The 18,932-nt window shown below is 45.1% G+C and overlaps 1 protein-coding gene across 3 annotated transcripts in view; it reads left to right on the forward strand.

The window, feature by feature from the left end:
* LOC106576227 (neuroepithelial cell-transforming gene 1 protein) overlaps positions 1 to 13,008 on the forward strand; it is a 30,212-nt gene extending 17,204 nt beyond the window's left edge. For 2 of the 3 annotated variants that reach the window (XM_014153269.3, XM_045699874.2), the window contains exons 4-10: positions 8,218 to 8,502; positions 9,404 to 9,466; positions 9,706 to 9,879; positions 10,067 to 10,324; positions 10,440 to 10,610; positions 10,981 to 11,167; positions 11,272 to 13,008. In XM_014153269.3, the coding sequence (XP_014008744.1) occupies positions 8,218 to 8,502; positions 9,404 to 9,466; positions 9,706 to 9,879; positions 10,067 to 10,324; positions 10,440 to 10,610; positions 10,981 to 11,167; positions 11,272 to 11,699 (1,566 nt within the window). In that variant the 3' untranslated portion in view covers positions 11,700 to 13,008. Of the gene's footprint in view, positions 1 to 4,812; positions 5,063 to 8,217; positions 8,503 to 9,403; positions 9,467 to 9,705; positions 9,880 to 10,066; positions 10,325 to 10,439; positions 10,611 to 10,980; positions 11,168 to 11,271 lie in introns of those variants that run through there. The other variant, XM_014153272.3, reaches the window with a different exon arrangement.
* The last annotated feature ends 5,924 nt before the right edge of the window (positions 13,009 to 18,932 follow it).

Here is an 18,932-nt window from a genome sequence, read left to right on the forward strand (position 1 = left end):
TAGACGGGGCGGTTACCTACGGATTCGCGATCTCGGCCTATTCGCAAACCTGTTGCACCAGACCAGATCACCTCCCCAAATCCACCTTCACCCCCCCATTCTGTCTGGCTCTTTGGCCCAGGTGGAGGGGGTTGAGGCAGCTAAACAACCTACGAACAATAGGCTACTTCCATAGTTCTCTGCCCCCCCTCCTCCTCACCCCTCCAGGTTTGACCTGCCGCCTGCACGCTCGCCCAGAGAGCCAAAATGTTGCCATAATAAAAACAGGGTAGGGGGGTTAAGTAGCTGACTAGAAGGTGTTTGCTGTAAATGCTGCACACTTGTATTGAGTATTGCCAGTCCTGGCTGGAATCAGGGTTCCTTAAAAAACCTGAAGCCTCAAGGTGTAACTTTCCAAGCTTCTTTCACCAGCCCTTTTTTTCCTCTTCTACATGTTTGCTTGGTGGGTTAGCTAGACGTGTGTGTGCTCTCTATGAATGTGTCATGACAAACCTGTGCTTCTTGGTTACCTCCACACTGTTTGGTAGCAACCCATAGAAGCCCTGGTTGTGTGCACTGAGTAAAACTCACTTAAGTAAACTATTGAGTAACCAGGGTATTTTTGTCTGGTGTGAAATCTATCGCTGGTTTTGTGTTTAATGGCTGCTCTGTGATGGTTTTAGTGGGGCACTGCTGGATAAGAAGCCCTGCCCTCATCTCCCCTCCAATAGCTGCCGAAGAGACCGTTTTTATAGGTTGATTGGCAGTAAGGCAGAAGAATGAGGGAGGAATCAAATCAAAGTTTATTTGTCACGTGCGCCGAATACAACTGTAGACCTTACAGTGAAAGGCTTACTTACAGGCTCTAACCAATAGTGCAAAAAAGGTATTAGGTGAATGGAGAGGAATGGAGACCACAGGAAATTGGGGAACAAGTATAGGTGGAAAGTGAATGGGAAGAATGGAGCGAGAACAAAGGAGGCAATTTCCAAATAGTGAGAAATGGGGCAATACAGGAGTTGGTGTATCAGAAACGAAACTGTTTTTGTTTTTCTCTTGGCCCACTCAATCTGGCAGTGCCTGGACTTGATACGATCACACTAAAGCCGTGATTCATTATAGTATATGAACACCCGTAGGCCTATTCTCTTCCTCCCTGCTCAAATAAGGACTCACAGACCAAATGTATATAGGGAGGAATAATCCAGTAATATTACATTAATTCTAGACCATATCTGCCATTTATTGTACCTGAGCTCCTGCACCAAACTCCCACCACCAGGGGGCAATGGTTCCACCACTTGTTGAGTGAATTAGTCCCCTTGGGAAGTATTGGCTGTTATGTTTTCCCCAGAACTCTAATAAACACTATCCTTTTCCTGTACTGCTGATGTGGAGGGCATGTTCAGTCCGAACTGTAAGCCCCAGGGCTCTGTTTGTTCCTGGTAGGGAGGTACCGTGGTGGAATAGAGGGTAACGCTATGGTTGAGGTGACTCACTCCTGCCTGCCTCTCGTGTGTGTGTGTGTGGAGGATAGCAAAGTGTGTGAGGGTAGTATTAAGGGGGGGGGGGGGTGTGTGTGTGTGTGTGTGTGTGTGTGTGTGTGTGTGTGTGTGTGAATACACATTTGTTTGTCAGACCTTTACTATAGCTGACTGGGTGTTTGGGCCTGGCAAGTTGAGCTATTTTGTGTTTGGTTGTGTTCACAGCCCACCCACCGGTTGATGGCCCAGACAGAGGGGTGACTCAGCCTCAGGTCTCCTCACACGGAGTGACGAACACTGAGATGCACCGTGTTGTCTTCCCTGTGTCTGGATGATTGCACGGTACAGACTCTTTTCACAGACACAGGTTTTGACTTTCTCCACTGAAAGTGTACACTGGGGCAGTGTTGTGTTTTTATAGTCTATCTCCTCCAGACTGTCTGTATCCTGGTTCATATTCCAGCAAACAGACATGTAAATATTATTATTCAGTCTCACCTGAATAATCATTCACACCATCCTCCCTTCTGGCAAACTGCTCTCCCCTTTTTCACAAGTAATCCAATCATCACCCAAATCAACATGTAGTCAGACTTTCCCCCTGGGCTGTTAATTAGCATTTTATTCCTGAACCGGAGCTGTGAATCCTAGCCACTAGTTGGGTCAGTTTGTGGAGTGGACTCTGCTTGTGGAGTGATGTATGCCAGACTGTCAGAGCCCTGTTGGTCTGTATAACACTGTAAACAGACAGTCCTGACGAACACATTCTCAACCATGGTGCCAGTCCTCATGTAGTTTAGCAACAATAACCCATCTGTGTTCTCTCACTTCTGTCACCACACACACACACACACACTTTCTCACTCTCACACATGCTTAGTTGCATATGTCCTGTTTCACACCTTAGTATTGACACAGGAGGGTGAATTCGAGCCTTCACATTGGTCTAATTCGTTTGCTCAACACACACGCACGCACGCACACACACACAGTGGCTAAATGACTAGCAAGGTTTTACATCCCTTCCACCACATAGCACCTCAGCACATTATCCAGTCCATCACACAGTCAACACCTTGGATTCTGCAGTCCATTTGTACAGCAGGTATGAGTATGTAGCAACATGTGCAGGGTTTAGTGGCTTTCCACAGGTGTTTTCACATCTAATCACGTCTCAGTTAACTTTTATTCAAATGGAGCATGAATGTGTCTGACTGTGACATGAGTTTGTGCAGGAAAAGGGAAGCAAGCTTGTCTTTTACTTTAAAACTCTGTTTCAGAATGACCTGAGTTTAGTTTCTCACTTCTGTTTACTGTTAAACTGGGTGCAGATGTAATTAGGATTTTGTCAGTGAAGCCCTTTATCTACTTCCCCAGAGTCTGATGAACTTGTGGAAACCATTTTTATGTCTCTGTGTGCAGTTTGAAGGAAGTTGCTAATTAGCGTTAGCGCAATGGAAGTCTATAGTATCTACTAGCATTCTGGGTAATAACGAACTAAACACCCCTAATTTAAATCCACCCCCACACACTACACTTCTGCCCTCAATACACAGGGTCTAGGGTGTGTGTGTGTGTGAGATATAATAAGGAGGTGAGTGAACGCTCCCCTCTTATTGATATTCTAACTGATCGCCCCCATCCCCTGCTGATCAGAGCCTGGTAACAGCTCTCTGTCGTTAGCTAAAGCAGACAACAAACACTGGTGCACTTTACACCTTTCACACCAGAAAGCCAGGGGACAAAGAAGTGCTCCATATTTACTCACTCAATTAGGTGTGATATTGATATACATGATGGTTCACTACTTATAGGTTGTGTTTGAACTAGATTCTATAGGTGGAAATGTACAACTGCTGTTTTCAAGGAATTTACATGATTAATTATCTGAAGTAGAATTCTTCTAAGCCTACTTTTTGACATGATTCATCAGTATGAGCTCAGAAGGCATTTCTCTATTTTGTTTAGTTTTATTACACATTTAAAAACATGACGCAAGTTTCTCTGTTAGGGCTGCTCAATGAATCTAATTTTAATCTAAATTTCAATATTGTTAGAGGCTGCATTTTAAAAATTATATATATATATATATATATATATATATATATATATATATATATATATATATATATATATTTTTTTTTTTTTAAATGATGCCATGAATATAATATTCAAATGTAATAAGGGTCTCCAGGGAAACTCTGACCAACACTTTGGGTTCCTTCCCTTTCACGTCTACTGTACCTGTCTTTTTCATTAGTTGTCATGCCAAACAACACCAACCATAGAATTGGAATATTCATTTTATTTATATGATTCTTACAGTGTTTTGATCTAAATCGGAAGTAAAATCGCAATCATAATATTGGGTTCAAAAATTGCAATTCGATTATTTTCCCATATTGTGCAGCCCTAAACTGTTGGACGGTCACTTTTTCTCTGATGCGATAGCCATAGATCTCTTATCAGCTATCAGAGCAGCTCCCAGATCACTGCACCTGTACATAGCCCATCTATAATTTAGCCCAAACTACTACCTCTTCCCCTACTGTATTTATTTATTTTATTTATTATTTTGCTCCTTTGCACCATATTATTTATATTTTAACTTTGAACTTTCTTCAAATTATAATTCTACCATTCCAGTGTTTTACATGCTATACTTTATTTACTTTGCCACCATGGCCTTTTTTTGCCTTTACCTCCCTTATCTCACATCATTTGCTCACATTGTATATAGTCTTATTTTTGTCTACTGTATCATTGATTGTATGTTGTTTTACTCCATGAGTAACTCTGTGTTTTTGTATGTTGTCGAACTGCTTTGCTTTATCTTGGCCAGGTCGCAATTGTAAATGAGAACTTGTTCTCAACTTGCCTACCTGGTTAAATAAAGGTGAAATAAATAAAATCATATCTGTGACTGAATCAGCAAATAGCCCTGTTCTCTCTGCTATCTCCACTGAACACTGTACCTTTAGCAGGGTATGTTTGTGTGTGTTTAGTCTCCGGCAGATTACTGCCTTGTTCAAACCTGAACTCTTAGAGATCATTCTTCTGTAATAGTCTGCAAATGATGCATAACTTTTCCATTCACTTTAACAACAAACCTCAGTACATGGAATTCTCCCAGCACTTTTTTGTTTTAATGTGTGTGTGTCACCAACAAAAAGCAAACGGGCTGCTTCGCCTGTATAGCCCTTCACACTTCCAAGAAGAGTCTGATTCCCCAACAGTAACCCCCCCCCCCCCCCCCCCCCCCTAAACAGTGGGATGGGTTTGGAGAGCTTGCTCCTCCCTTTACCAAGGAGTATTTAAACCGCCCCCTCCCTAACTCCACCTCAGACTAAAGTTTAGAAAGAGAGAGCGGTAGTGTGTGTGGAGTGAATTTGTTCTACTCTCACAAAGATATTTTGAAGAAGAGAAAAAAAACAATTTCATATGGATTAATGAAGACTAATTGGATATAGCAGAAACCTTGTAGGATTTTTTTTTTACTCAACGCTATGGTGGCTTACGATGAACTGGGTAGCTTGGTGCCTATCAAACGGACTCTACAAGCTATAGACGGTCAGAACCGAGGCAACAAAGACTCAGAGGTGAGATACTGGGAGAAGAAGTGATTGATTTAGTGTGTTCTTTCTGCTGGCTTTGTCATTTGGTATCAGTTGGATAGGAACTTGTTCTCTGCTGCGATAGCCACTGGTCTCTTATCAGATCTGAGTGAATCAGCACCTTGCCCTGTTCTCTCTATCAAATTTGATTTGTCACATGCTTCGTAAACAACAGCTTCGTCACAAGCATATTTGTCACATACTTCGTATCTCACCTGCACACTGCACCTTAGTAAGGTGTGTGTGTGTTTAGTCTCTGGCAGAACCTTGTTCAATTCAAACTTTTAGAGCTATTTGTTCTATGATACTATCGGACTGAAGATTGCTCAACAGGTTGAAGTTGAGGTCATAAAACTATCCATCCCTTTAGCTTTGCTGGCTTTTGTGTAAATCTATCTGCCCAGACAGGTAATGTATCCTAGCCCTGGGGGTTGAGTAGTACCTCCATCAGCACTGTAACAGCAGGGGACAAATAGCCATACAGAGCTCAGCCCCCCCCCCCCCCCCATCTCAGAGCCCTGGGGGAGTGAGTGCAGTGAAGCCGCTCTCAGGTGTGAGTGCTCACACAGAAGGCTGAGAGCATTCCTCACACACAATTAAAGGGAGGGAGGGGTAGAACCCAGGTGTGCCTCTTCTTCTCTGACTCACACAGCCACTGGTCAGCAGAAGCATTTCTTACTCACTTCTCTAGTCTCCTTCCTTCCCCCATTCAAGGTTTTTGTGGTTATGTTTCAGAAGGGGTTTTAGGGGGAAGCCAGCGGCTGCATTGTCGGTAAATCAGAAAGGAGAAGTTGAGTTCTTCAATGAAGTGAGTAGTCGCGTTTGGAAACCTAAGTTTGGAAACTTAAGTCACCCCACAGTTACTCTTTGATGAGCTCTTTCGTTGGAGTCCAGGGTAAACAGTGGTGTTCCACTCCCTCAGAGCCCTGCTATCAGCTATGCTGTAATGAGAGGGATGCAGCAGGGAGGGACAGCCAAACCAGCAGGGATTAACACATGTGGGGTTACATCAAAGGGAGGCCAGGGGCACAGGAAGGGGCTGTTGGGGGGGCTGGCTGAAAAAGTGGATACATTTTGTTGATGAGCCTTTGGCTTTCTGGTTGGAGATAATGAGGGAGAAGGATAATTGTTGGTTAGGAGAGGAGGAAGGGAGGGTTGTTTAGATGTCCTAAAGGGGCAAATTAAGGACATTAGGGAAGATTTGAGTGAGTGCCGACGGTCCCTCAATCTGTGGGGGGGGGGGGGGGGGGTACAGAACGATTCAGTCCAGCAGCACAAACCCAGGATATGTCTGGCTTCCTGAAGGGAGCGAGACTGGACAATATTCCAGGGAGTTCCCTGTTGTCAAACTGCCTGGACTAGGAGTAGTTTCTATCAATCTGCATGTTGTCTCTCCAGCTGATAGTAACACTGGGTGGGTGTACAAAGAACAGCACTAGTGGCCTTTTGTTATTCCAGGGCCAGTCCCCAAATGACAGGAAAGGCACAATGGGCAACACACGTTTCCAAAGTTTACATTGGAAGACCTCTTGATTTCCAAAGCAAATTCCCCCTCTGTTTCCATTGTCCAATGGGGTTTACAGCAGAACTAGTTGGACACAGTGTGGCCGTTATGGTCCTCTCTCCACTCAGTAATGAGGCCCATTAAAATAAAGTCTAAAGAGGTTTAAATCAGGCCTGTGTTTTAGGATTGGGATTCCTTTCTGACCGCACAATTTCTGGACCACTGTCAGAGCGGTTCGGATGTGGTCAGCGCTGGTCCTCTCGGTTTATTGGCTCTGGGATACAGTGGTTTAGATAAGTTCCTGGACTGTCTGGCGGTCCTGGTCAAAGACCCCGACCACATTTGGACCATGACCCGAGCTGGCCACAGCCACAGTGGCTTTCACACCAGACTCTGGGGTGGATCTGTTCTGCAGCTGTGGTCTGCTTCTGGGGCCAGGAGGAGCCTGAATGGCTCTCTGTTCCCCCAGTTTCACTGAGCCAAGGCAAAAGCCCATTCATCCTGAGTCAGGAGAAGGCTCTGAGAGTTTAAGAGCTTGGGGGTCCCAATAGAGCATGCAGCATAGATTTCATAAGACCGAGGTTTTTTTTGGTTTTTTTCCCAAACATGTCTAAGAGCATTATATTTCTGGTTGTTTTTGAAGAGGTCTCTCTCACAGTCTATGAATTCATTACCTCAGATCTGCAGTGCTTTGATATGTTTGCTGCTGTTTGCAGCAGGCCAGTTCATTGGCAGGGGAGTGTTGCACTCAGTACAGGGGAGGGAAGAGGGATTACCTGGTGTGGTGTTTCTCTAACGCAACGAGGGCTCCGGGGTCTGTTTCCGACTCGCACCCACAAACCCCACACCACCCCATGTGACTCCTAAAAAAGACTGCGACTTCCAGTATTCTAGTGCCTGTTTAGGACGAGGCCTGTTAGTTCCTCTCTGTCTCTCACTGGTGGTCTTTCGTCTAGAGCCACACATCAGTTTTACTGTGGCTGTCCAAACACAGCACCGTCTTGTCCCGTGCCTCCCTGAACTCTGGGAGACGGGAGTTAAATGATGAGGCTTTTTGTCTTCCCGTGTTTTGAGTGACTGAACAGCCCCAGTCTCACGGTCCGTTTGCTGTAGTCAGGCCATAATGCTGAGTAGTTGTGTAGTGTGTGTGTGTGTGTGTGTGTGTGACAGAGTAAGTGTGAGTGTGTTGGACAGCTGAGAGCAGGGGTCCCGTGCATTCCTGGCATGCCTCCAGGCCCCTTCTCTGGTCGGCGCCTCTGGGCTGCAGTCTGAAAGGGGGTCTTTGTGCTCCCCCAGCCTGCCCTGGGCTCCTCAGTCCTCACATGATGGAGGCAACAGCTGCTGGGGCTGCTGCTTCCTCCTGCCCGCTGTCTCTATGGCCTGACCCCAGCTCCAAACCCCTCCTCCCTGGTAACAGTTTCCTGACCAAGTCCCTTGTGGAGGTAGTGTCATCAATAGGGATTCATGGCTGGCATCATCTGGGCCATGTCATATCAGTGATGGGGAAGCTTCTAGCTGTTTCCTGGTGAGACTTCTGCTAAAGGAGTTGACGTTCTGATGGTTGAGGTTTATGATAAAGGAAGTTGAGAATCTGAGGCCTAATCTGTGTTTCCCCGCCTCTCTCTCTTCTCTCCAGGAACCCAGCAACAAGCGTGTCCGTCCTCTCGGCAGGGTGACCTCGCTGGCTAACTTCATCTCCCCCGTGAGGAATGGGGCCGTCCGGCGCTTCGGCCAGACCATCCACTCCATATCCTTCCGGGGCGATGGCAATGGTGGCAAGACGCCGGGCGTGCCCCAGAAGCCATGCAGTAAGGCGGCGGCGCCCACGCCGCCCAAGAGACGCAACAGCACGCTGTGGTCGGAGACATTAGACGTCCACCAGAAGGGCACCTTCTCCACCAAGGAGATCAAGAGACAGGAGGTGAGAGTCAACACCGTCACTATAGACTTCTCAAATCTCTTTTCACACAAATCCCAATAGAGAAAGAATGGGAACTCGGCTGCAACCAGAGATGGTGTGTTTAGCTTGTGAGGTGAGAGACTGAACCACATACCTGATGTCTAGTTCGGCTGGCCCTGCTAAAGCGCTCCAGATGACTGAGTGCCCTCCAGGTCACAAAGCCAGACGCCACGGTATTCAACCTAGCCTGGGACAGAGTTATTAAAGCCAGAGGGCTGGGTGCTTTTCCTGCCCCCCCCCCCCCCTCTTTTGCTCTGTTTTTGTATTTTGATTCTCATACAAGAGTTCAGACTTTTGTTTGTTTTGAAAGTCCTCTCGGTATTTGTGCTGAGTGTGCTAAGTGGGGTTAGAAGCGGTCAGGGCCCAGTCTGTCACCAGTCTGTTCCAGAGCTGGTGTCTGACGTCACTGATGTACCACTGGCCTGGCAAACCTCTCAACCAGCTGACAGAATACTCTCAAACCATAAACAACACAGAGAGAGTAATTGAGAGAGAGAGAAGGGACCCAAGAATTTGGCAACTCATTGACCTCAGTAATTTGCCGTTGATTTGTCCTCTTACTTTAATATGTCCTCAGTAATTTGGCGTTGATTTGTCCTCTTACTTTAATATGTCCTCAGTAATTTGGCGTTGATTTGTCCTCTTACTTTAATATGTCCTCGGTAATTTGGTGACCTTTTTAGTTTGATGCTGTTTAATATGTCCTCAGTAATTTGCCGTTGATTTGTCCTCTTAATATGTCCTCAGTAATTTGGTGTCCTTTTTAGTTTGATGCTGTTTAATATGTCCTCAGTGTTTTAATTTGGCATGACCTCCTGTTCCATGGTGTTTTAAATATGTCTTTCATCTCCTCCTTCCTCAGGCCATATTTGAGTTGACTCGCGGAGAACAGGACCTGATTGAGGACCTCCAACTCGCACGCAAGGTTCGTACATTAATTCAAACCCTCCGAGAGTACATATCAGGCAAACAGATTAAACCTGACTAGTTGGCAACTCTCCTGTAAACATGACCGACCATTACCCATGAGCTATAAAAAGAAATGATTCCATTTCTATTTCACTAAAACCTCTCCTCCAGAGCTATACTTAGCCTCCCTCTCTCTTTCTAAATAAACCGTAAGCTGTTGAATGACCGCTTGGCTCTATTTTCTCTCTCCTCCAGGCGTACCACGACCCCATGCTGAAGCTAAGTATCATGTCGGAGGAGGAGCTGACCCATATCTTCGGGGACCTGGATGCCTACATCCCCCTCCACGAGGACCTGCTGGCCCAGCTGGCCAGAGCCACCGGCCCCGACGGCACCGTGGGACAGATAGGACAAATCGTCGTCAGCTGGGTACGTACCAGGGCCTGTGCCCACTCAACTTTGGCCTCTCTATCTTTCTCTACCTGTGTAAGTGTTTATCTAGCAGGGACCAACGTGTTGAAGATGTCATAAAGATGCCCCTTTATGACATGACATCTGTATGTTTATTTAGCAGTGAATGGCCAAAGTGCTAACGGTACATCTCTCTCCCCACCAGTTGCCAGGGCTGAATGCATACCGAGACTACTGCAGTAACCAGGTGGCGGCCAAGGCCCTGTTGGACCAGAAGAAACAGGACCGGAGGGTGCAGGACTTCCTGCAGCGCTGCCTGGAGTCTCCCTTCAGCAGGAAGCTGGACCTGTGGAGCTTCCTGGACATCCCCCGCTCCCGCCTGTTCAAATACCCCCTCCTGCTCAAAGAGATCCTCAAACACACGGCGCCCGAGCACCCCGACACGCCCCACCTGGAGCTAGCGGTGAGTGGAGAGAGGGAGACGCCCACAAACACTTATGAATACAGCGTTCTGAAACATCAAATACATCATTGTATCCTATCAGTTTGTGACTATAACAGTGTGTGTTTGTCTCCAGATCACCATCATCCAGGGTGTGTTGTCTGACATCAACATGAAGAAGGGTGAGTCAGAGAGCCAGTACTACATAGACAAGCTGGAGTATCTGGACGACAGGCAAAGAGACCCGCGCATCGACCAGTGCAAGAGTCTGTTGTGTCACGGCGAGCTACGCAACAAGAGCGGAACAGTGAGTTTAGAACACACGCACGAATACGCGCACATTATAATGCTAAAATACACACACTCGCACCCAAATACACCTAAAGCAATGATTCTTTCCTGGCTCCTTCTAACCCTCGTGCACAAACTTGAGCTCCCCACCCCCAAATAAGGCAATCGGGGCCAAAACTTGGACCTTTTTTCATTTAAAACGAACCGAATAACACATGAATTATATAACCACATGAGAATCTCTACCAATGATAAATCCTCAGGAAAATAAACATCTGTTGGCAGATGAGAATGTGTGAAACTGTCTGAAATTTAACAAAACTTTTGTAATGATCTGATTTTAATATATATATATTTTTTCTTCCTTTCTTTTGTCCTCCCTCCAGAAGCTGCACGTTTTCTTGTTCACAGAGCTGTTGGTGATGACCCGGTCTGTGACGCGGAACGAGCACCACTGTTTCCAGGTGTACCGGCAGCCAATCCCGTTGCAGGACCTGGTGCTGGAGGACCTGCAGGATGGAGACGTCAAAATGGGTGGCTCCTTCAGAGGAGCATTCAGTAACTCAGACAAAGGTGAGCCCCTGACCCCTATGACCTTCCATGTCTATCTGGAGGTTAAAGCCTGTAACTGAAACTGATGGTTAATCTAACGTCTTGTTCTCTGTTCATCTCCTCAGCCAAGAACATCTTCCGTGTGCGTTTCCATGACCCGTCTCAGGGCCAGTCCCACACGCTGCAGGTCAACGACGTCTTCCACAAGCAGCAGTGGCTCAACTGCCTGCGCAGCGCCATCTCCGTCCACCACCCCGCCGCCGTCACCACGCCTGCTTCCTCCCCGGCAGCCGACGCCCACTCCACCAAAATCTCCTCCGTCATCCACACGGAGGAGGCCGACGAGAACTGCCCTTTGACGCCCGCAGGTGCTACATCCGCCTCCAGTTCGCTATGCGGGGACGAGACCCCCAGTCCCACCTCAACGTCTCCCTCCTCCCGCTCCTCATCTTCCTCTTCATCACCACTATCCTCCCCGTCGCCCAAACACAAAACCAAAAAGGACAAGCGCTCCCTCTGTGCCTTAGGGAAGAGGAAGGAGACCATGGTGTAATTAGAGGGGAGAAAATGGACTCCTGGGCGAGCGGACAATATGTTTGTACATAAGGGGGGGGGGACTTTTTATTTATGCATCTGTGTGTTTATTACAACAGTGTTTTGTGTTACTGTCCCCATTGGCAGCTATTTACATTACCCTTCCATCCCTCCACTGTTTGGTTCTGTCCACAAAGGGGCTAAGTGCATACCATTCAGTATTCTGGAGAGGCCTGCTTGGCTTTCAGTAATTAGATAGAAGTCGTGCATATTGTCCTGTTTACTATTTGATTTTTTTAAATTGAAGTTTTACTCCTTTTTTTTTTCAATCTGAACTTACTGTAGCTCTATGTTTAAAACAGCACTGTTTCTAGCTTTTTGCTGAAGTTATTTAACACTTTTTGGGGATAGGTGGATAGAAGGGAAGAGTTCCCACAATAGATGAGATGTATACGAAACTGAAAACTATACATTTTGATAAGTCTGATTCGTAGGTGTACTGGAGGACGGGTCTTATTTTTGTACATTCCTAATAACAGATAAAAAAAAATGTATGGTTCGGCCACCTTTTTGCATCACCTGCAGTTGAAGGCATTAACTTTAATCAAATCGCATTTTAATGGGAAAAAACATTCATTGCTACAGAATGTAGTAATTTTATGTCAAAATGTATATCAAATGAGATTTTGTTTTACTACAATGTAAAAACAATTTAAACTGAGCCATGTTGGTTTAAAAAGCTGACTCTTCCAAATGAAAAATTGATTACTTTTCAGTGTAGCAATCTTGCATGGAGTTTTAGTTGTTGACACTGCCACTACCCAGCCACAGTAGTGGCAGGAGCATATACATGCTTGTCTGATGGGTTGGGATCTACTAAGGAGATGATGTATAGCTGAAAGAAACCACAAAGATGGGTTGAGAAAAGCAAAAGAGTATGTTAGAAGAAGACTTAAGAGATGTGGAAAAAAAGAGGGAAATGTTGAATGTGTTTGAACTGAGAAGTTGGGGTTTTTGTTTTCAAGGTGTGTGTAGCCACGCAATGATGGAGCTGTGATGTGGTGCCTTGTCCAAAAAGGAAGGTTTGAGGCACTGGTCAAAAGCCAGTGAGAGAAATTAAAAGAAAGACTATGTATGTTATAGGGAGAAAACAGATGAAGGTGTTAGGAAAGTGTTGAAGAAGGAAAATGAGGTTTGACTGTTTGAAAAGGGGATGGAAAAGAACTGTACTGAAAAGTAAAGGGCTGTGATATGACTGCCATGGCCTGTATGTATGTGGTGTAAAAACAACAACACACAAATCTATAATAAAGATCTGTTGCATCTGACCTTTTGAGTTACTATCTTCCTTTCTATTTTCTACCTCAAAGTGGACTGAATGATCTGACCTGAATGACACGTGTCATACATAAACACACAATCATCTTCATGGCTGTTGGTTGCTGCCTTGGTAACCGTTTTTGAGTTCTCTGAGTTGTTTAGATAGTTGATGGAGTGACGACAATGATTACACCATTATGGCATCTCTAAGTCTTGCTTATAACAGGCAAATCACATTTACATAAGTATTTAGACCCTTTACTCAGTACTTTGTTGAAGCACCTTTGGCAGCGATTACAGCCTTGAGTCTTCTTTGGTATGATGCTACAAGCTTGGCACCTGTATTTGGGGAGTTTCTCCCATTCTCTGCAGATCCACTCAAGCTCTGTCAGGTTGGATGGGGAGCGTCGCTGCACAGCTATTTTCAGGTCTCTCATGAGATGTTCGATCGGTTTCAGGTCCGGGCTCTGGCTGGGAAACTCGAGGACATTCAGAAACTTGTCCCAAAGCCACTGCTGCGTTGTCTTGGCTGTGTGCTTATGGTCGTTGTCCTGAGCGCTCTGGAGCAGGTTTTCATCAAGGATCTCTCTGTACATGCTCTCTTAATCTTCCCCTCGATCCTGACTACTCCCAGTCCCTGCTGCTGAAAAGCATCCCTGCATAGTCACTTTAACTATACATTCATGTACATACTACCTCAAGTGGGCCGACCAACCAGTGCTCCCGCACATTGGCTAAACAGGCCATCTGCATTGTGTCCCACCACCCGCCAACCCATAACTTTGATTTGATTAGATTTTTTGCTGCCATCACCATGCTGCCAGGTTTCCTCCAAATGTGACGCTTGGCATTCAGGCCAAAGAGTTCAATCATGGTTTCGTCAGACCAGATAATCTTGTTTCTCATGATCTGAGAGTCTTTTAGATGCCTTTTGGAAAACTCGAAGCAGGCTGCCATGTGCCTTTTACTGAGGAGTGGCTTCCGTCTGGCCACTCTACCATAAAGGCCTGATTAGTGGAGAGCTGCAGAGATGGTTGTCCTTCTGGAAGGTTCTCCCATCTCCACAGAGGAACTCTGGAGCTCTGTCAGAGTGACCATCGGGTTCTTGATCAGCTCCCTGACCAAGGCCCTTCTCCCACAAGTTTGGCCGGGCGGCCAGCTCTAGGAAGAGTCTTGGTGGTTCCAAACTTATTCCATTTAAGAATGATAGAGGCCACTGTGTTCTTGGGGACTTTCAAAGCTGCAGACATTTTTTGGTACCCTTCCCCAGATCTGTGGCTCGACACAATCCGGTCTCGGAGCTGTACGGACAATTCCTTTGACCTCATTGCTTGGTTTTTGCTCTGACATGCACTGGGACCTTATATAGACAGGTGTGTGCTTTTCCAAATCATGTCCAATCGACTGAATTTACCACAGGTGGATCAATGGAAACAGGATGCACCTGAGCTCAATTTTGAGTCTCATAGGAAAGGGTCTGAATACTTATGCAAATAAGGTTGTTATGTTTTTATTTGTAATACATTTAGAAACATTTCTAAAAACATGTTTTACTTTGTCGTTATGGGGTATTGTGTGTAGATTGATAAGGACATGTTTATTTAATCAATTTTAGAATAAGGCTGTAACGTAACAAAATGTGGAAAAAGGGAAGAGGTCTGAATACTTTCCGGATGCACTGTACCTCAGTCTGTCCCCAGATCTTCCATTCCTCACAACACCACTGACCGTATTAACAGAAAAGCCTCACTCTGAAAGGGCGGACTTAACGGACGGACCATCAAAACCCTTTTATACCATTAGCATGTTAACAGTGCCAAATGAGGGTTCATATAGGTTGTTATGACAAGAGAGACCAACAACAAATTCTTATTTACAATGACGGCCTACCAAAAGGCCTCCTGCGGGGCCGGGACTGGGATAAAAAAATGTATATAGGACAAAAAAACATAACGACGAGAGACACCACAACACTACATGAAGAGAGACCTAAGACAACAGCATAGCATGGCAACAACACATGACAACAACATGGTAGCAACAAAACATGGCAGCAGCACAACATGGTAGCATAACAAAACATGGTACAAACATTATTAGGCACAGACAAAAGCAAGAAGGTAGATACAACAATACATCACGTGAAGCATCCACAACTTTCAGTAAGAGTGTCCATGATGGAGTCTTTGAATGAAGAGATGGAGATAAAACTGTCCAGTTTGAGGGTTTTTTGCAGCTCATTCCAGTCGCTAGCTGCAGCGAACTGAAAAGAGGAGCGACTCAGGGATGTGTGTGCTTTGGGGACCTTTATCAGAATGTGACTGGCAGAACGGGTGTTGTATGTGGAGGATGAGGGTTGCAGTAGGTATCTCAGATAGGCCTACGAGGGTTTTTATAAACAAGCATCAACCAGTAGGTCTTGCGACGGGTTTACAAAGATGACCAGTTTACAGAGGAGTATAGAGTGCAGTGATGTGTCCTATAAGGAGCATTGGTGGCAAATCTGATGGCCGAATGGTAAAGAACATCTAGCCACTCGAGAGCACCCTTGCCTGCCAATCTATAAATTACGTCTCCATAATCTAGTATGGGTAGGATGGTCATCTGAATCAGGTTAGTTTGGCAGCTGGGGTAAAAGAGGAGCGATTATCATAGAGGAAACCAAATCTAGATTTAACTTTAGCCTGCAGCTTTGATATGTGCTGAGAGAAGGACAGTGTACTGTTTAGCCATACTCCCAAGTACGTGTATGAGGGGACTACCTCAAGCTCTCAACTCTCAGAGGAAGTAATCACACCGGTGGGGAGAGGGGCATTCTTCTTACCAAACCACATTACCTTTATTTTGGAGGTGTTCAGAACAAGGTTAAGGGCAGAGAAGGCTTGTTGGACACTAAGAAAGCATTGTTGTTGAGTGTTTAATACAAAATCCGGGAAGGGGCCAGCTGAGTATAAGACTGTATCATCTGCATATAATGGATAAGAGAGCTTCCTACTGCCTGAGCTATGTTGTTGATGTAAATTGAGAAGAGCGTGGGGCCTAGGATTGAGCCTTGGGGTACTCCCTTGGTGACAGGCAGTGGCTGAGACAGCAGATGTTCTGACTTTATACACTACACTCTTTGAGAGAGATAGTTAGCAAACCAGGCCAAAGACCCCTCAGAGACACCAATACTCCTTAGCCGGCCCACAAGAATGGAGTGGTCTACCGTATCAAAAGCTTAGGCCAAGTCAATAAAAATAGCAGCACAATATTGCTTAGAATCAAGGGCAATGGAGACATCATTTAGGACCTTTAAGGTTGCAATGACACATCCATAACCTGAGCGGAAACCAGATTGCATACCAGAGAGAATACTATAGACATCAAGATAGCCAGTCGGCTGATTATTGACAAGTTTTTCCAACACTTTTGTTAAACAGGGAAAAATAGAAATAGGCCTATAACCGTTAGGATCAGCTTGATCTCCCCTTTTAAATAAAGGACGAACCGTGGCTGCCTTCCAAGCAATGGGAACCTCCCCAGAAAAGAGAGACAGGTTAAAAAGGTCAGAGATAGGTTTGGTGATGATAGGGGCAGCAACCTTAGAAGAAAGGATCTGAACCATCTGACCCAGATGGTTTTTTGGGGTCAAGTTTCAGGAGCTCCTTTAGCACCTCAGACTCAGTGACTGCCTGTAGGGAGACACTTTGTAGCGGGGAAGGGGAAAAAGAGAGATCGGCATCGGGGCTAGTCGTATTAGAAGGGGTGGGAGATGAGTAAATGTTGGATGAGCAATGAGGCATGGCAAAGTCAAATAGGAATCCTTTGTTCACATATTTAGATATCAAAGTGCTTTTTATGAAAGAGGAGATATACACTCAGTATACTAAATATTAGGAACACCTGCTCTTTCCATGACATAGACTGACCAGGTGAATCCAGGTGAAAGCTATGATCCCTTATTGATGTCACTTGTTAAATCCACTTCAATCAGTGAGGATGAAGGGGAGGAGATCAGTTAAAGAAGGATTTTTAAGCCTTGTGACAATGTGTCAAGAACTGCAAAGCTGCTGGGTTTTTCACACTCAACAGTTTCCAGTGTGTATCAAGAATGGTCCACCACCCAAAGGACATTCAGCCAACTTGACACAACTGTGGGAAGCATTGTAGTCAACATGGGTCAGCGTTCCTGTGGAACGCTTTCGACACCTTGTAGAGTCCATGACCCAACGAATTGAGGCTGTTCTGAGGGCAAAAAGGGGGTGCAGCTCAATATTAGGAAGGTGTTCTTAATGTTTGGTAAACTCAGTGTATAATGTGTGTCCAATAATGTGATTGGTAATATAGTGCCAACATAAGTATGGAGTTAAGTTATGGGCTATGGGCGAGAGAGAGAGAGATAGGGAGTCCATTGCAGACATCACTGTAAACACATTCTAGTCCAGCAGCAAAAGTAATTTGTTAGACTGGTTTAACTTAAAGCCATTTTAAATGGTCTCTGTGCAGCCAGTGCCGCTTGGCAGGGCCAAGCTCGGGTTTAGCTTTTATGGAGTAATGGCCTCATGTCTGCTTTTCAGTAATAGGAGAATTCTCAGAGCATTCGCTCATTCTCTCCGCAAAGCAAACCTGCTGTTGCATATTTACTTTAACCCAGGCCTTATATACACAAGTACATAATTGTTACAATTCAACAAATGGACACAACTTTATTTGCCAGTGAGGTAATGTAGGGTTCTTATCAAGTGTCTGTAGTCAGTAGAAACTGAAACATTTACTTTTATTGTTTTTATCTGCTTGAGGAAAGGGATATTTTGTGCTTTTTCCTACAAAGAAAGTCCAAATGAGAAATGATTGTCAGTGATTGTCATTTAACAACCCTGACTGAGACTAAATATTAATCAGTGTCAGCTCACTGCTTGAGGGGTTGTTAGGCTCTGAAAGTATTACAACACCCTCATCACTGTGTTAAACTAATATTTTGTTTCTTGTGTTTTCCTTTGACCCCCAATTTGGAGAACTGGGTAACATCCGTCGTTGTGCAACACTATTATACACAATCTTCGTCTTTAGAGCGGAAGGGAGGAGGGGAGTCACTCGGGAGAAAACCCCCAGGCGTTCGCTGTTGTCTTTTGTGCTTAAGGTGTTTCTAAACAAACAAGGGAACGTTTGGCTTAAAGTGGTCGATAAAACTGCCAAGCACCCCATTAACAGTAATAACTGTGCTTGCGTAACAGGGCTTTGTCTCAAGTGTGTACTTTTGAGGTGTGGATGTATGTAATTCAATGCATGGTCTTTGAAGCAGACTGTTACACCATATTATTCTTTATGAGGCTACAGAGTCAAAGCATTGCTCTGGACACTGTTATACCTGTAGATATTGATATGGAGAAAGATATTGATATGCAGAGACCATATCAGAAAGTGATTGTGATACCACAGTGGCATCAGTTGTCAAAGTTATTGGGTCAGGGAGCATTCAACAAAGCTGGCTTGTATCCAGCATGGCAGGAAGCGGTCTCTTTAGGCTATGTAGTTGAAGCTACCCAGTGTCCTAACAATCAATCAATGTACACCTTCGCAAACCATGGCCAAAATCCCCTATTGCATGATACCATATAATTGCTACTAAATGTTGATATGTGAATACTGAATAATGCACAAACAAACCCATATCAAAACTTGTCCACCCTAAAAAATATATTCCTCTCAGCAGCTCATGGGGACATGTAGTTGAAGGAGCTTGGGGGAGCTGATTGAGATAGACAGCTGTGGCTCGTTGCAGTAACTGTAAGTAAGTAAGTCGCTCTGGATAAGAGCGTCTGCTAAATGACTTAAATGTAAATGTAAAATGTAACTGATCACCCCTCCATCCGGTAACACTCATCCTAAACCCCCCACCATGCATCACTCATCCGAACTCTTCCGGATAGACAGCCTACTTCTCTATTAC

This window comes from Salmo salar, chromosome 17 (genome assembly GCF_965601325.2).
Source record: "Salmo salar chromosome 17, fSalSal1, whole genome shotgun sequence".
NCBI classification, from domain to species: Eukaryota; Metazoa; Chordata; class Actinopteri; order Salmoniformes; family Salmonidae; genus Salmo; species Salmo salar.